This window comes from Athene noctua, chromosome 33 (assembly GCF_965140245.1).
Source record: "Athene noctua chromosome 33, bAthNoc1.hap1.1, whole genome shotgun sequence".
Classification (NCBI taxonomy): Eukaryota; Metazoa; Chordata; class Aves; order Strigiformes; family Strigidae; genus Athene; species Athene noctua.
The window spans coordinates 543705-558894 of NC_134069.1; the positions used below are offsets into that span (position 1 = coordinate 543705).

At 59.0% G+C, this 15190-nt stretch overlaps 1 protein-coding gene across 1 annotated transcript; it reads left to right on the top strand.

Moving 5' to 3' along the window:
* Window positions 1-1720: 1720 nt before the first annotated feature.
* On the top strand, window positions 1721-5906 carry COX6B1 (cytochrome c oxidase subunit 6B1). Its single transcript, XM_074930356.1, has 4 exons — window positions 1721-1846; window positions 3546-3653; window positions 3786-3886; window positions 5687-5906. Exons 2-4 carry the CDS (start codon window positions 3548-3550, stop codon window positions 5738-5740), a joined length of 261 nt encoding a protein of 86 aa, XP_074786457.1. The 5' UTR covers window positions 1721-1846; window positions 3546-3547; the 3' UTR covers window positions 5741-5906.
* The last annotated feature ends 9284 nt before the right edge of the window (window positions 5907-15190 follow it).

A 15190-nucleotide genomic window follows, 5' to 3' on the forward strand; every position in this document is an offset into this window, starting at 1 on the left:
GGGTGTCTTGGGGGTAGGTGGGGACAGGGATGGGGCACTTAAGGGGTCTTGGATGGGGTTTGGGGACAGGGATGGGGATTGGGGGGGGGGGGTTCTGGGGATGGGTGGGCGGTCCTGGGGTCGGTTTGGGGACAGAAATGGGACTTTTGGGCATCCTGGGGAGCATTTGGGGACAGAAATGGGGCTTTTGGGGGTCCTGGGGGGGATTTGGGGACAGAAATTGGGCTTTTGGTGGTCCTGGGGGGGATTTGGGGACAGAAATGGGGCTTTTAGGGGTCCTGGGGGGGATTTGAGGACAGAAATGGGGTTTTTGGGGGTCCTGGGGGGCATTTGGGGACAGGGATGGGGATTTGGGGGGTCTTGAGGGTCATTTAGGGGTCCGGAGGAGGGGGTGTTGGAGGTCCTGGGGGATATTTGGGGAAATTCTGGGGGAATTGAGGGGTTCTTGGGGACATTTGGGGGATCCAGGTGGGTGGGGGGTGGAAATTGGTGATATTTTGGGGATCCTGGGGGGGGGGGATTTGGGGATATTTTGTTCCTGGGGGCCATTTTAGGGGTCCGGGGGGGAGGATTTGGGGATATTTGGGCGTTCTTGGGGACATTTGGGGTATCCAGGGGGGTATTTGGGGGCTCTGGGGGCCATTTCAGGGCTCCTGGGGGGAGGATTTGGGGATATTTGGGGTCCTGGGGGCCATTTTTGGGGTCCTGGTGGAGGATTTAGGGATATTTGGGGGTTCTTGGGGACATTTGGGGCATCCCGGTGGGGATTTAGGGATACTTGGGGGTCCTAGGGGCCATTTTTGGGGGTCGGGGGGGGGAATTTGTGGGTATTTGGGGTCCTGGGGATCATTTTGGGGGTGCTGGGGGGGGATTTGGGGATATTTGGGGTCCGGGGGGTGGAATTTGCAGATATTTGGGGGTCCAGGGGGAGGATTTGGGGATATTTGGAGTCCTGGCGGAGGATTTAGGGATATTTGGGGGTTCTTGGGGACATTTGGGGCATCCAGGTGGGGATTTGGGGATATTTGGGGTCCTAGGGGCCATTTTTGGGGTCCGGAGGGGGGGGATTTGTGGATATTTGGGGTCTTGGGAAGAGGATTTGGGGTCCTGGGGATCATTTTGGGGGTGCTGGGGGGGGATTTGGGGATATTTGGGGGCCCTGGGGGCCATTTTAGGGATCCTGGGGGGATATTTGGGGGCTCTAGGGGCCGTTTTGGGGATCCTGGGAGGGGGATTGGGGGATTTTAGGGGTCCTGGGGGGGAATTTGCAGATATTTGGGGGTTCTGGGGGCTATTTTAGGGTCCGGGGGGAGGATTTGGGGATATTTGGGGTCCTGGGGGCCATTCTGGGGATCCTGGGGGAGGATTTAGGGACATTTGGGGGATCCCGGGGGGGATTTGGGGATACTTGGGGGCTCTGGGGGCCATTTTTGGGGTCCTGGGAGGATATTTGGGGCAAGAAGAGGGCATTTGGGGGCACACCGAGGCTGTTAACGCCAACTTTCTGCTCCCGGAGGTACTTTGGAGCCGCTTCGGAGCGTTTTGGGGCTATTTCGGGACATTTTGGTGCAGTTCCGGGTACGATCGGGAAGATCCTCCCGCCGCCATTTCCCCGCCCCGTCTCTATGGTCACCGCAGTCCTCCACGCTCCCATCCCTCCCTCCGCCTTGGCCGCTCTACCCGCCGTATCTTGACTGCTCCCCCCCCTTCACTTCCCTAGGAGTGGGCGGAGCGGCGTGACGTCACTTCCCTCGGCGCTCTGGGCCACCCCCTCGCTGCGTCTCGTTGGTTCCGGCGGGAGGGCCGCGGCGCTGAAAGTCACTTTGAGCGGAGTCGGTGGCACCCGGTGAGGGGGTAACTGGGAGCACTGGGAGGGCACTGGGAGGTTACTGGGAGGTTACTGGGAGGCTCCCCCCATCCCGGCGACTTCCTACGCCTCTCAATCCCCTCCCCCTCGTTATCGGGGGCGTTAATTAGCCCCGTTAATTACACACACACCCCCCCCCCCCCCCCTTCTCAACCACCCAATCCCAGAGGGCGTTAATTAGTCCCGTGGGGCATTAATTAATCCCAGAAGATTATTTATTAATTCCGGGGGGGGGGGGTGTTAATTTGTCTCAGGAGATTGTTAATTAGTCGTGGGGAGTTAATTAGTCGCGTTAATTACCCCACGCTGGGGGAAATCCCGCCCCCAACACTCACCCCCCCCCCCCCTTACACTCCCCATTCCTGGGTGGGGGTGTGTGTGTTAATTATTCCCCTTCGGGTTAATTATTCCCGGAGTGTTATTAATTAATCCCAGAGGACGTTAATTAGTCCTGGGGGGTTAATTATCTCCATTAATTACCACCCACCGCTGTGCCCCCCTCCCCAACACTCCCCACCATTCCCCTTCCCCTGTTACTCTCCCCCTCCTCATTCCCGTGGAGGTTAATTATTCCCTGGTGTGTTGTTAATTAGTCCCAGGGGGGTGTTAATTAGTCTGGAGGAGTAATTAGCCCCATTAATTACCCTACATTGGGGTCTTTTCCTTCTTGCATTACCATTCCCCTGTTATAATTTCTTTTGTTGTTCTTGGAGAGTTATTAATTATTACAAGGGGATTGTTAATTATTGGGAAGGGGTTGGTAATTGATTTTACAGAGTGTTAATTAGTGTTTGGGCGTTAATTATCTCTGTTAATTGTCCCCTGCTAGGGTGCCCCCCACTCTATGTTACCATCCTCCTGTTTCCATCCCCTTCTCATTCCAAGGGGGGTGTTAATTATTCCCTGAGGTGTTGTTAATTAGTCCCAAGGGTGTGTTAATTAGTCTGGGGGGGTATTAATTAGTCTTGGGAGGGTAATTAGCCCCATTAATTACCCCACATTGGGGTCTTTTTGCCTTACTATTCCCCTGTTATAATCCCCCTCTTTATTCTAGAAGTGATTAATTATTACTTAATGACTGTTGATTATTGGAAGATGATTGATAATTGATTGTAGAGTGTGTTAATTAGTCTCAAGGAGTTAATTACCTCTGTTAATTATTCTTTCTCAGGGTGCCCCAACCCCATTACCAGCCCCTTTGTTACCATCCCCCTGTTATAATCCCGTTCTCATTCCAAGGGGGGTGTTAATTATTACCTGGGGTGTTGTTAATTAGTCCAGGGGGGGTTAATTAGTCTTGAGAGGGTAATTAGCCTCATTAATTACCGCACAGTGGGGTCTTTTTCGTTTTGTATTACTGTCCCCTTGTTATAATCCCACTTCTTATTCTTGAAGAGTCGTTAATTATTACTCAAGGACTGTTGATTATTGGAAAATGATTGATAATTGATTGTAGAGTGTGTTAATTAGTCTCAAGGACTTAATTATCTCTGTTAATTATTCTTTCTCAGGGTGCCCCCCACCCCATTACCAGCCCCTTTGTTCTTACAATTTTCTTTCTTACTACGAGTTCGAAAGTGGGGAGGGATTAATTATTCCCAGGGTGGATTAATCAATCCCAGAGGCTTCCTAATTAATCCTGATGAATTAATTACCTCGTTAATTACCCCCCCCCCAGCCATGGCAGAGGACATCAAGGCCAAGCTGGAGCGCTACAAGACGGCGCCGTTCGACAGCCGCTTCCCCAACCAGAACCAGACCCGGAACTGTTGGCAGAACTACCTGGGTACGAACCCCGCCCCCCCCGGCCTTTTTGGGGGGTCCCCGAGGGGTGCGGAAGTGGCTTGAGGGACACTTGGGGTCCCCTCGTGTCCCCTCATGTCCCCTCCCTTGTCCCCTTTGTCCCTCCCCGCCCCAGATTTCCACCGCTGCGAGAAGGCGATGGCGGCCAAGGGGGCGGACGCTACTCCCTGCCAGTGGTACTATCGCGTCTACAAGTCCCTCTGCCCCACCTCCTGGGTGAGTGTCCCCAAGGTGTCCCCAAGGTGTCCCCTTTGGTGTCCCCATGGCCCTCAGGGTCCCTTCGGAGTCCCTAAGTTGTCCCCATGTTGTTCCCTTTGGGGTCCCCTTTGGTGTCTCTATGGCCCTGGCCCCTCAGGGTCCCCCTCGATGTCCCCAGGGTGTCCCCACAGTCCTCAGGATCACCTTTAGTGTCCCCGTGGCCTTCGGGGTCCCCTCGGTGTCCCCAGGGTGTCCCCATAGTCCTCAGGATCCCTTTAGTGTCCCCATGGCCATCGGTGTCCCCAGGGTGTCCCCACAGTCCTCAGGATCCCTTTAGTGTCCCCATGGCCTTCGGGGTCCCCTCGGTGTCCCCAAGGTGTCCCCACAGTCCTTGGGATCATCTTTAGTGTCCCCATGGCCTTCGGGGTCCCCTCGGTGTCCCCACGGTGTCCCCACAGTCCTCAGGATCCCTTTAGTGTCCCCATGGCCTTCGGGGTCCCCTCGGTGTCCCCAGGGTGTCCCCACAGTCCTCAGGATCCCTTTAGTGTCCCCATGTCCCTTGGGGTCCCCTCAGTGTCCCCACAGTGTCCCTATGGCCCTCAGGTTCCCCACAGTGTCCCCACAGCATCCCCGTGGCCCTCAGTGTCCCCTTGCTGTCCCCATGCCCCCATGATGTCCCCCAGGGTGTCCCTGTGTCCCCCACGATGTCACCAGGGTCCCCTCCCTCATGATGTCTTTGTAGTACCCGTGTCCCCCAGGGTGTCACAGTGTCCCCGAGGGTGTCACCAGGATCCCCGTGTCCCCCAGGGTGTCACAGTGTCCCCGAGGGTGTTACCAGGATCCCCGTGTCCCCCAGGGTGTCCCCATGTCCCCCATGATGTCACCAGGATCCCTGTGACCCGCAGGGTGTCCCCATGTCCCCCATAATGTCACCAAGGTCCCTGTGTCCTCTGTGGTGTCCCCCAGGCTGTCCCTGTGTCCCTCATGATGTCACTAGGGTCCCCATGTCCCCCACAATGTCACCAGTGTCCCTGTGTCCCCCACGATGTCACTGGGGTCCCTGTGTCCCCCAGGGGGTCCCCATGTCCCCCACAATGTCACCAGTGTCCCTGTGTCCCCCACGATGTCACCAGGGTCCTCATGTACCCCAGGGTGTCCCCGTGTCCCCCACGATGTCACTAGGGTCCTCATGTCCCCCAGGGGGTACCCATGACCCCCCACAATGTCACCAGTGTCCCCATGTCCCCCACGACGTCGCTGGGGTCCCTGTGTCCCCCAGGGTGTCCCTGTGTCCCCCACAATGTCACCAGTGTCCCCGTGTCCCCCACGATGTCACTGGGGTCCCTGTGTCCCCCAGGGTGTCCCTGTGTCCCTCACAATGGCACTAGGGTCCCCATGTCCCCCATGATGTCACCGGGGTCCCTGTGTCCCCCACAATATCGCCAGGGTCCCCGTGTCCCCCAGGATGTCCCCGTGTCCCCCACAATGTCACTAGGGTCCCCGTGTCCCCCACAATGTCACCGGGGTCCTCATGTCCCCCAGGGTGTCCCCGTGTCCCCCACGATGTCACCAGTGTCCCCATGTCCCCCACGATGTCAATGGGGTCCCTGTGTCCCCCACGATGTCACCAGGGTCCCCGTGTCCCCCACGATGTCACTGGGGTCCCCGTGTCCCCCACGATGTCCCTGTGTCTTCCACGGTGTCCCCATGTCCCCTGTGACATCCCCATAGTCTCTGCGTCCCCCACGATGTCCCCGTGCCCCCCCCATGATGTCACCGCGTGTCCCCCCCTCACACTGTCACCGTGTCACCCCGCAGGTGACAACGTGGGACGAGTACCGCGAGGAGGGGACCTTCCCTGGCAAGATCTGAGCGTCCCCCGGGGAGGGGACATCCGTGTCACCACGGGGGTGGGGGGGAGGTGACACCGCCATCCCCCACACCGGGGAGGGGTGGGGACACACAGTTGTCACCGAGGGCGGGGAGGGGACATCGCTGTCACCGGGGTGGTGGCCCGGCCAATAAAGGGTTAAACTGGTCCTGGGTTTGGTTTGTGGTGGAAAAGTTGGGGGTGGGGGGGAGGGGATGTCCCCAAGGTGTCCCCAAGGTGTCCCCAAGGTGGGGGAGGGGACAGAGCAGACACCCCTCGTTAATCTGGAGCCAGAAGGGGTTTTATTAATTAAAAATTGGGGTGGGATGACACAGAACGAGGGGAGGGGACACACACACCCCCCCCCAGACACTTGGGTGCCCCTGGGGTGTCCCTTGGGGACACTACGGGACCAAGGGGACACCCGGGAGGGGCCGGAGACCCCCCAGGGGCCACCCCAAGAATTGACCAACGACGTTCCCGGGGGCCACCAGGGTGTGGCCGAGGCCTCGCAGCGGCGGCGCTCCCAGGAGCTCCCCTGGGGGAGGACACGGGGTCAGGGGGGGCTTCTGTGTCCCCCCCCTCCACCCCTCCCCCCAGCCAGCCATCTTGGATGGTTTCTCCACCCCTCTCCCCAACCGTCCATCTTGGATGGTTTCTCCACCCCTCTCCCCAACCGTCCATCTTGGATGGTTTCTCCGCCCCTCTCCCCAACCGTCCATCTTGGATGGTTTCTCCACCCCTCTCCCCAACCGTCCATCTTGGATGGTTTCTCCGCCCCTCTCCCCAACCGTCCATCTTGGATGGTTTCTCCGCCCCTCTCCCCAACCGTCCATCTTGGATGGTTTCTCCACCCCTCTCCCCAACCGTCCATCTTGGATGGTTTCTCCACCCCTCTCCCCAACCGTCCATCTTGGATGGTTTCTCCACCCCTCTCCCCAACCGTCCATCTTGGATGGTTTCTCCACCCCTCTCCCCAACCGTCCATCTTGGATGGTTTCTCCACCCCTCTCCCCAACCGTCCATCTTGGATGGTTTCTCCACCCTTCCCCCTAGCCAGCCATCTTGGATGGTTTCTCCACCCCTCTCCCCAACCGTCCATCTTGGATGGTTTCTCCACCCCTCTCCCCAACCGTCCATCTTGGATGGTTTCTCCGCCCCTCTCCCCAACCGTCCATCTTGGATGGTTTCTCCGCCCCTCTCCCCAACCGTCCATCTTGGAGCAGATGGATGGAGAAGCCACCAACGTTCTTTGGTTTGTCCATCCATCCATTTCTGCTCTTCCATGGATGGAGAAGTCCCTGAAGAACTTCCTGGATGGTTTCTCCATCCATCCACGCTGTCCCCTCACCTGTGGGCAGGTCCCGCGGCAGCAGCGTTCGGTGGGGGACGCACTTGTCACCCGGGCGGCAGCGAGAGTCCTCGGGGCACCACGGGGCTGTAGGTGACACAGGTTGGGGACATCAGGGAGGAGACAGGGATGGGCGGAGAGGTGAAGGACATCGGGGGTGTGTTGGGGTCGCTGTGGGCACGTAGGGGTGGAGAAGATCATGGAAGGACACGGGATGTCACGGGTGAAGAGAAACGGGGGACACTAGAGAGGGACACGTAGGGAGGTCACAGGTGGACCGAGAGATGGAGAACATCATGGAGACAGAAGATCTCATGGTGGAGAACATCATGGAGACATGAAGTTATCATGGATGGACAGAGTTGGAGGACATCATGGAGATGGAAGACCTCATGGACACACAGGGAGGTCACAGGTGGACACGAGAGGTGGAGAACATCATGGAGACATGAGGAGGACCTGGAGGGACACAAAGGTTATCATGGACACGTGGAGATGTCATGGATGGACAGAGATGGAGGACAGCATGGAGATAGAAGATCTCATGGACACGTAGGGAGGTCACAGGTGGACACGAGAGGTGGAGAACATCATGGAGACATGAGGAGGACCTGGAGGGACACAAAGGTTATCATGGACACGTGGAGATGTCATGGATGGACAGAGATGGAGGACAGCATGGAGATAGAAGATCTCATGGACACGTAGGGAGGTCACAGGTGGACACGAGAGGTGGAGAACATCATGGAGATAGAAGATCTCATGGACACGTAGGGAGGTCACAGGTGGACACAAGAGGTGGAGAACATCATGGAGACATGAGGAGGATGTGGAGGGACACAAAGGTCATCATGGACACGTGGAGATGTCATGGATGGACAGAGATGGAGGACAGCATGGAGATAGAAGATCTCATGGACACGTAGGGAGGTCACAGGTGGACACGAGAGGTGGAGAACATCATGGAGACATGAGGAGGACCTGGAGGGACACATAAAGGTGATCGTGGAGCTGTCACGGGTGGACATTGACATGGGGGACACCATGGGGGTGACACGTGAGGATGTCGTGGCTGGTTGGAGAAACGTCGTGGAGGGACACGGAGAGATGTCACGGGTGTGGGCAGAGCTGGAGAACATCATGGGTGGACCCATGGACACGGAGGGACATCTTGGGTGGCCATTGTAGACCCCGAAGAGCCCCCCCCCCCCCCCGAGGACACCTCCCACCCCGTGGTCCCCAACTCACGGCAGGTGGTGGGGGTGCTCCAGGGTCCCACCCGAGCTCCGGCCTGGTGACAAGTGGCCTCGTAGGCCCCCAAGACCTCCCTGAGGACCTCGTTGTCCCCAGGGGCTTCGCAGAGCTCCCGCAGACAGACGTCGAAGAAGATCCCGGGGTGGACCAAGGCGTGACAAGCCCCAAAAGGTCCTTTGGTGGCCCGGAGGAGACCACAGAGCTTGGTGTGGACGAAGGCTTTTTTGGGGGGCTGGTGACACGGGGGACACGCGGGACCGGGACAGGGCCGGTGACACGTGGCCGCGGAGGTGGCCTTGGAGAGGTGGAGGTGGTCGTTGAAGGGGTGACCGTCGAAGTTGCCGCAGAGGCCGCAGGTGCCGTTGCGGTGCCGCGGGGACACGGTGACGGCCACCGCCGCCCCGGGGCCGACGGTCACGCGTAGGCCGGAGCGGGCCAGGAGGAGGAGGGTGGTGGCACCCTGGGGTGTCACGCAGACGGCCCGGCTCTGCAGGCAGAAGGGCAGCGGCACCGCGGTGCCGTCCACCTGGGGGGGGACATGTGGCACCTGGTCAGCTGCTCGCCCTGGTCCTCCACCGAGACAGCGTCTGATTGTCCTCCTCCACCCACCCATCCGTCCAACCTTCTCCAACCTCCATCCGTCTGTCCAACCTCCATCCGTCTGTCCAACCTCCATCCGTCCATCCAACCTCCATCCGTCCAACCTCCATCCGTCCGTCCAACCTCCATCCGTCCAACCTCCATCCGTCCAACCTTCATCTAACCTTCTCCAACGTCCAACCAACCATCTGACCTTCTTCCATCCGACCTTCATCCAACCTTCATCCATCCAACCTTCATCCATCCGACCTTCATCCAACCTTCTCCAACGTCCAACCATCCATCTAACCTCCATCCATCCAACCTTCATCCTTCCATCCAACCTTCTCCAACGTCCAACAAACCATCCAACCTCCATCCTTCCAACCTCCATCCACCTGACCTTCATCTAACCTTCTCCAACGTCCAACCTTCATCCATCCAACCTTCATCCATCCAACCTTCATCTAACCTTCTCCAACCTCCATCCTTCCAACCTCCATCCTTCCAACATCTGACCTCCATCCATCCAACCTCCATCTATCCAACCTTCTCCAACATCCAACCATCCTTCCAACCTCCATCCTTCCAACCTCCATCCGTCCAACCTTCTCCAACCTCCATCCATCCATCCATCCAACTTTCTCCAACCTCCTCCAATCATCCAACCTTCTCCACCCATCCCTCACCCATCCACCCAACCAACCTCCTCCAACCTTCGTCCATTCATCCTCCTTCCACCCGTCCTTCTCCATCCAACCTTCTCCAGCCTTCACCCCTCCACCCTTCTCCATCCCCCCCCTCTCCTTCCATCCATCCAACCTCCTCCCTCCATCTCCCCCTCCCGCCCTGCCCCTCCTCACCTCCACGACTCCGGGCCGCCCTCCGCTCAGCACCCAGCGGTGCTGCTCCACGGTCACCGTCACCCTACGGCTGCCGCTGCCACCCCGGGCCAGGTCGGTGACGGTGACGTCGAACCCGGGGTCAACCCCGGGGGGGCCGCAGCTCCGGGCCACCACGTAGGAGCAGTTGCCAGCCACGGCCACGGCCGCCCCGTCGAAGCTCAGGTAGTGCCGGGTCCCCACGGCCCGGCAGGTCCCGGGGGGGCCGCTGTCACCCGCTGCTGTCCCCGGTGCTACCGAGCACCCGTGGGCGCCCCCGGCGCCGAGGGGGGACACGCAGCCCTCCCGGCACCCTTGGGTGCAGCCGGGGGCGCAGACGGTGTAGTGGGTGCCCGCGGGGCAGTTGGGTGCTGGGAGGGGGGGAGGAAGAGAGGGGGATGTTGGGGTTGGGACCACCCTTGGGTGTCTGGGACCCCCCTGGGTGCTCTATGGGTCCGTGTCCCCCCACCCCCCTGTGTCCCTGGGCCCCCCCTGGGTGCCTGGGTCTCCCCCGGGTGCCGTATGGGACCCCCCCGGGTGCTCTATGGGTCCATATTGTCCCCCCCCCCCAAATTACTGGGGTCCCTGGGTGCTCTATGGGTCCGTGTCCCCCCCACCCACCTGTGTCCCTGGGCCCCCCCTGGGTGCCTGGGTGTCCCCTGGGTGCTCTATGGGGCCGTGTATCCCCCCCCCCCCCCCCCCCCCCATACCCCCAAACTGCCTCTTATGGGTCCGTGACCCTCCCCTGCCCCCCTCCCCAACCCGGACCCCTGGGTGGGGGGAGGGGGGGTGGGCGACTTACGGCAGAAGCCCTTCCCCCGCCATTCCAGGACCCTCTTCCCGGCCTCCTGGCAGGCGGCGGCGTAGGCGGCGAGGACGCGGCAGGGCCCCTCGCGGTGACACCGGTCGGCGACGCAATCCCGGTAGTAGGTTTCAGGGTGAACACTCGCGTGGCAGAACCGGAAGGGCCCCTCTTTACTCAGCACCACCCCGCACTCACCCCCGCCCTCAGCCTGACCTTTCCCCGCCGTGTCCCCGCACCCCAAAACCTCCCCGCACCCTTCCTCTGCCGCTCCCCCCGCCGCCGGCGCCGCGTCGTTACGGGGGTCCCCGTCGGCGTCCCCGCAGAGGCCGCACAGTCGCCCGCCGTAAACACCCGGCACCCGCACGCTCACCCGGCCGTGGCGCCCGTCGAAGGCCACCCTCACCCCCTGGGGGGTCCTCACCGTCACCTCCCAACCCCGGGCCTCCAGGGCCACCGACGAGGCCCCCACCACGTGGGGCAGGCGGGTCGGCACGCCGTTCACCTGCGGGGGGGGGGAAATGAGGCTGAAATGGGGGTCACGGGGGGAAAAATCTGCGTTCGGCCAGCCTGGAGCCTGTTTTCCCTGCTACTCATGGCTTACTCGCAAGTTACTCAGAGTTTACTCACACGCTACTCGCTGTTTTGTACCAGCCTGGAAGGCAGCTTGTGCTAGGGACTGCTTTACTCACTCACTACTCAGCACTTAACTTTCAGCTTACGACATTTCACCTCTTACTCCCTCCTTACACACTTGCTACTCACTCACTACTCGCTCCTAACTTACTACACATCCCAGGCAACGTTACGTTCCCTATAGCCTCCCAGCTTGCTCATCCACTCGTGTTACTCACTCGTTACTTGCTTACTACTCACTCCTCAGGCCCTCCAGACCAGCCGAAACACTCTTTACACCCACTACTCACTCCCTACTCATCCCTTGGCCAACACATGCATCCCCACTTACTACCAGCACCGGGAGAAAGTGCTACTTGGCCCTCCAAGTCATCTTGTGGTGGGGACTGGTTGGGAACAAGCCCTCTTACTCACTACTTATGCTTTACTCACTCACTACTCAGCACTTAACTTTCAGCTTACGACATTTCACCTCTTACTCCCTCCTTACACACTTGCTACTAACTCACTACTCTTAAATTACTACACATCCCAGACAACTCTAGATTCCCTATAGCCTCCCAGCTTGCTCATCCACTCGTGTTACTCACTCGTTACTTGCTTACTACTCACTCCTCAGGCCCTCCAGACCAGCTGAAACACTCTTTACACCCACTACTCACTCCCTACTCATCCCTTGGCCAACACACACATCCCTACTTACTACCAGCACCGGGAGAAAGTGCTACTTGGCCCTCCAAGACATCTTGTGGTGGGGACTGGTTGGGAACAAGCCCTCTTACTCACTACTTATGCTTTACTCACTACTCAGCACTTCCAGCTTACACCGCTTTGTCTCTTACTCCCTCCTTACACACTTGCTACTCACTCACTACTCACTCTTAACTTACTACACATCCCAGGCAACATTACGTTCCCTATAACCTCCCAGCTTGCTCATCCACTTGTGTTACTCACTCGTTACTTGTTTACTACTCACTCCTCGGGCCCTCCAGACCAGCCGAAACACTCTTTACACCCGCTACTCACTCCCTACTCATCCCTTGGCCAACACACACATCCCTACTTACTACCAGCACCGGGAGAAAGTGCTACTTGGCCCTCCAAGACATCTTGTGGTGGGGACTGGTTGGGAACAAGCCCTCTTACTCACTACTTATGCTTTACTCACTACTCAGCACTTCCAGCTTACACCGCTTTGTCTCTTACTCCCTCCTTACACACTTGCTACTCACTCACTACTCACTCTTAACTTACTACACATCCCAGGCAACATTACGTTCCCTATAACCTCCCAGCTTGCTCATCCACTTGTGTTACTCACTCGTTACTTGTTTACTACTCACTCCTCGGGCCCTCCAGACCAGCCGAAACACTCTTTACACCCGCTACTCACTCCCTACTCATCCCTTGGCCAACACACACATCCCTACTTACTACCAGCACCGGGAGAAAGTGCTACTTGGCCCTCCAAGACATCTTGTGGTGGGGACTGGTTGGGAATAAGCCTCCTTACTCACTACTTATGCTTTACTCACTCACTACTCAGCACTTAACTTTCAGCTTACGACATTTCACCTCTTACTCCCTCCTTACACACTTGCTACTAACTCACTACTCACTCTTAAATTACTACACATCCCAGACAACTCTAGATTCCCTATAGCCTCCCAGCTTGCTCATCCACTCGTGTTACTCACTCGTTACTTGCTTACTACTCACTCCTTAGGCCCTCCAGACCAGCCGAAACACTCTTTACACCCACTACTCACTCCCTACTCATCCCTTGGCCAACACACGCATCCCCACTTACTTCCAGCACGGGGAGAAAGTGCTGCTCAGCCTCCCTAGTTACTCACCTCTTTACTCCGCCCTCCCACCTCCCTCCTTGCAGCTCTTACTCACTCCCCGCCCTCCCACCGCCATACTCACGCCCTCCTCCTCCCTTACTCCGCCCTTAGAGCTCCTCACCGTCACCTGCCCGGCCTCCAGCCCCACGCGCGTGCTCTGCACGAGGACCTCAGCGCCCACGATGCCGCCGGGGCCGCCGCGCACCAATACACGGAAAGGCTCCGCCCCCTCGCCGCGGCAGGATCCAACCAGGAGTTGGACGCAGGAGACGGCGACGTCGCGGTGGAGGCGGTCGAAGGTGCGGAGGTGACCCATGCCCAGGGCAGAGCAGGTGGCGGGGACGGGGGGGACGGGGGGGGACACGCAGGGCTCCCGGGGGTCTTTGGGTGAGCAGGATGGAGCTGTGGGGACACGAGGAGCCATGATGGATCCCGGTTGTCCTTCCGGAAGGGTTCTCCCGCCATCCCTCCCGCCGCCATCCCTCCCGCCATCCCTCCCGCCATCCCTCCACCCCAACGTCCCCCGTTTATCCCTCCCCTCCCTCCCTCCTTGCCCAGGTTCTCCCTCCCTCCTCCCACCCTCCGTCCTTCTTCGTCCATGTCTCCAACCCTTCGTCCGTCTTCCAGTCTCCTTCCATCTCTCCATCCTCCTCCCTCCATCTCTCCGTCCCTAAATCCTCCTTCCTCCATCCCACTGTCATCCTCCCACTGTTCCTCCATCCATCCCTCATCCCTAAATCCTTCTCCCTCCATCCCTAAATCCTCCTTCCTCCATCTCTCCATCCTTTTCCATCCATCTCTCCATCCCTAAATCCTCCTTCCACTGTTCCTTCATCCCTAAATCCTTCTCCCTCCATCTCTCCATCCTCCTCCCTCCATTTCTCCGTCTCTAAATCCTCCTCCCTCCATCTCTCCCTCCTAAATCCTCCTTCCTCCATCCCTTTGTCATCCTCCCACTGTTCCTCCATCCATCCCTCATCCCTAAATCCTTCTTCATCCATCTCTCCACCCCTAAATCCTTCTCCCTCCATCCCTAAATCCTCCTTCACCTGTTTCTCCATCTCTCCATCCTCCCTCCATCTCTCTGTCCCTAAATCCTCCTTCCTCCATCTCTCCATCCTTTTCCATCCATCTCTCCATGCCTTCATCCTCCTTCCACTGTTCCTTCATCCCTAAATCCTCCTCCCTCCATCTCTCCATCCCTAAATCCTTCTCCCTCCATCCCTAAATCCTCCTTCACCTGTTTCTCCATCTCTCCATCCTCCTCCATCCATCTCTCCATCCTCCTTCATCCCTGTCTCCATCCCATCATCATCCTTCCACTGTTCCTCCATCCATCCCTCATCCCTAAATCCTTCTCCCTCCATCCCTAAATCCTCCTTCACCTGTTTCTCCATCCTCCTCCCTCCATCTCTCCGTCCCTTCATCCTTCTTCCACTCTTCCTCCATCCCTAAACCCTTCTCCGTCCATCTCTCCGTCCTTCCTCACCCATTTCTCCATCCTTTCATCATCTTCCCACTGGTTTTTGTCCCTCCCTCCCTCTTCACCTCGTCCTCCACCCCACCCTCCGCACCCCCACTCCTCCCACTGCTTCCCCCCTGCCCCCCCCGGCCCCACTCACGACACTGCAGCCCCTGCCCCCCGCTGTCCCCCTCCTCCGGCCGGGCGCAGCCGCCGCAGAGTTGTCCCCGTAGCGTCTCCGGCGCTGTCACCGTCACCGCGCCGTCCCCGCCGAAGGCCACCCGCACGCCCGCCATTGTTGTCACCCGCCGCTGGCCCCCGCGACGCTCCACCCGCACCCGGCCCCCCGCCAGGGACAGGGGCAGGCGGGCCGGGCGCCCGGCCACCTGCGGGGAGGGGACATCAACTGGGACATCCAGACACGGTGCGGGGGTGTCCCCTTCCCAGTTATGGCGTCCGGGGGTTGGGAATGGGGTGGGAAACCCCGGACACTTGGGTCCCCTCCTGGAGAAGACCCCCGGGGCCGTATCCTCACCCTCGCCATCGTTTCCTCTCCTTGGAGCAGAACCACCTCGTAGTCGTCACCGCGGAGCGTGACGTGACCGAAGGTGGCAGCTGGTCCCCTGCCCACTTGGCC

Excerpts from the sequence above, each read along its gene's own strand:
- COX6B1 (XM_074930356.1), top strand. The coding sequence starts at position 3,548 with ATGGCAGAGGACATCAAGGCCAAGCTGGAGCGCTACAAGACGGCGCCG. Across the intron at positions 3,654-3,785 it reads CTGTTGGCAGAACTACCTGG|ATTTCCACCGCTGCGAGAAG; the intron begins GTACGAACCCCG and ends TCCCCGCCCCAG. Across the intron at positions 3,887-5,686 it reads CCCTCTGCCCCACCTCCTGG|GTGACAACGTGGGACGAGTA; the intron begins GTGAGTGTCCCC and ends GTCACCCCGCAG.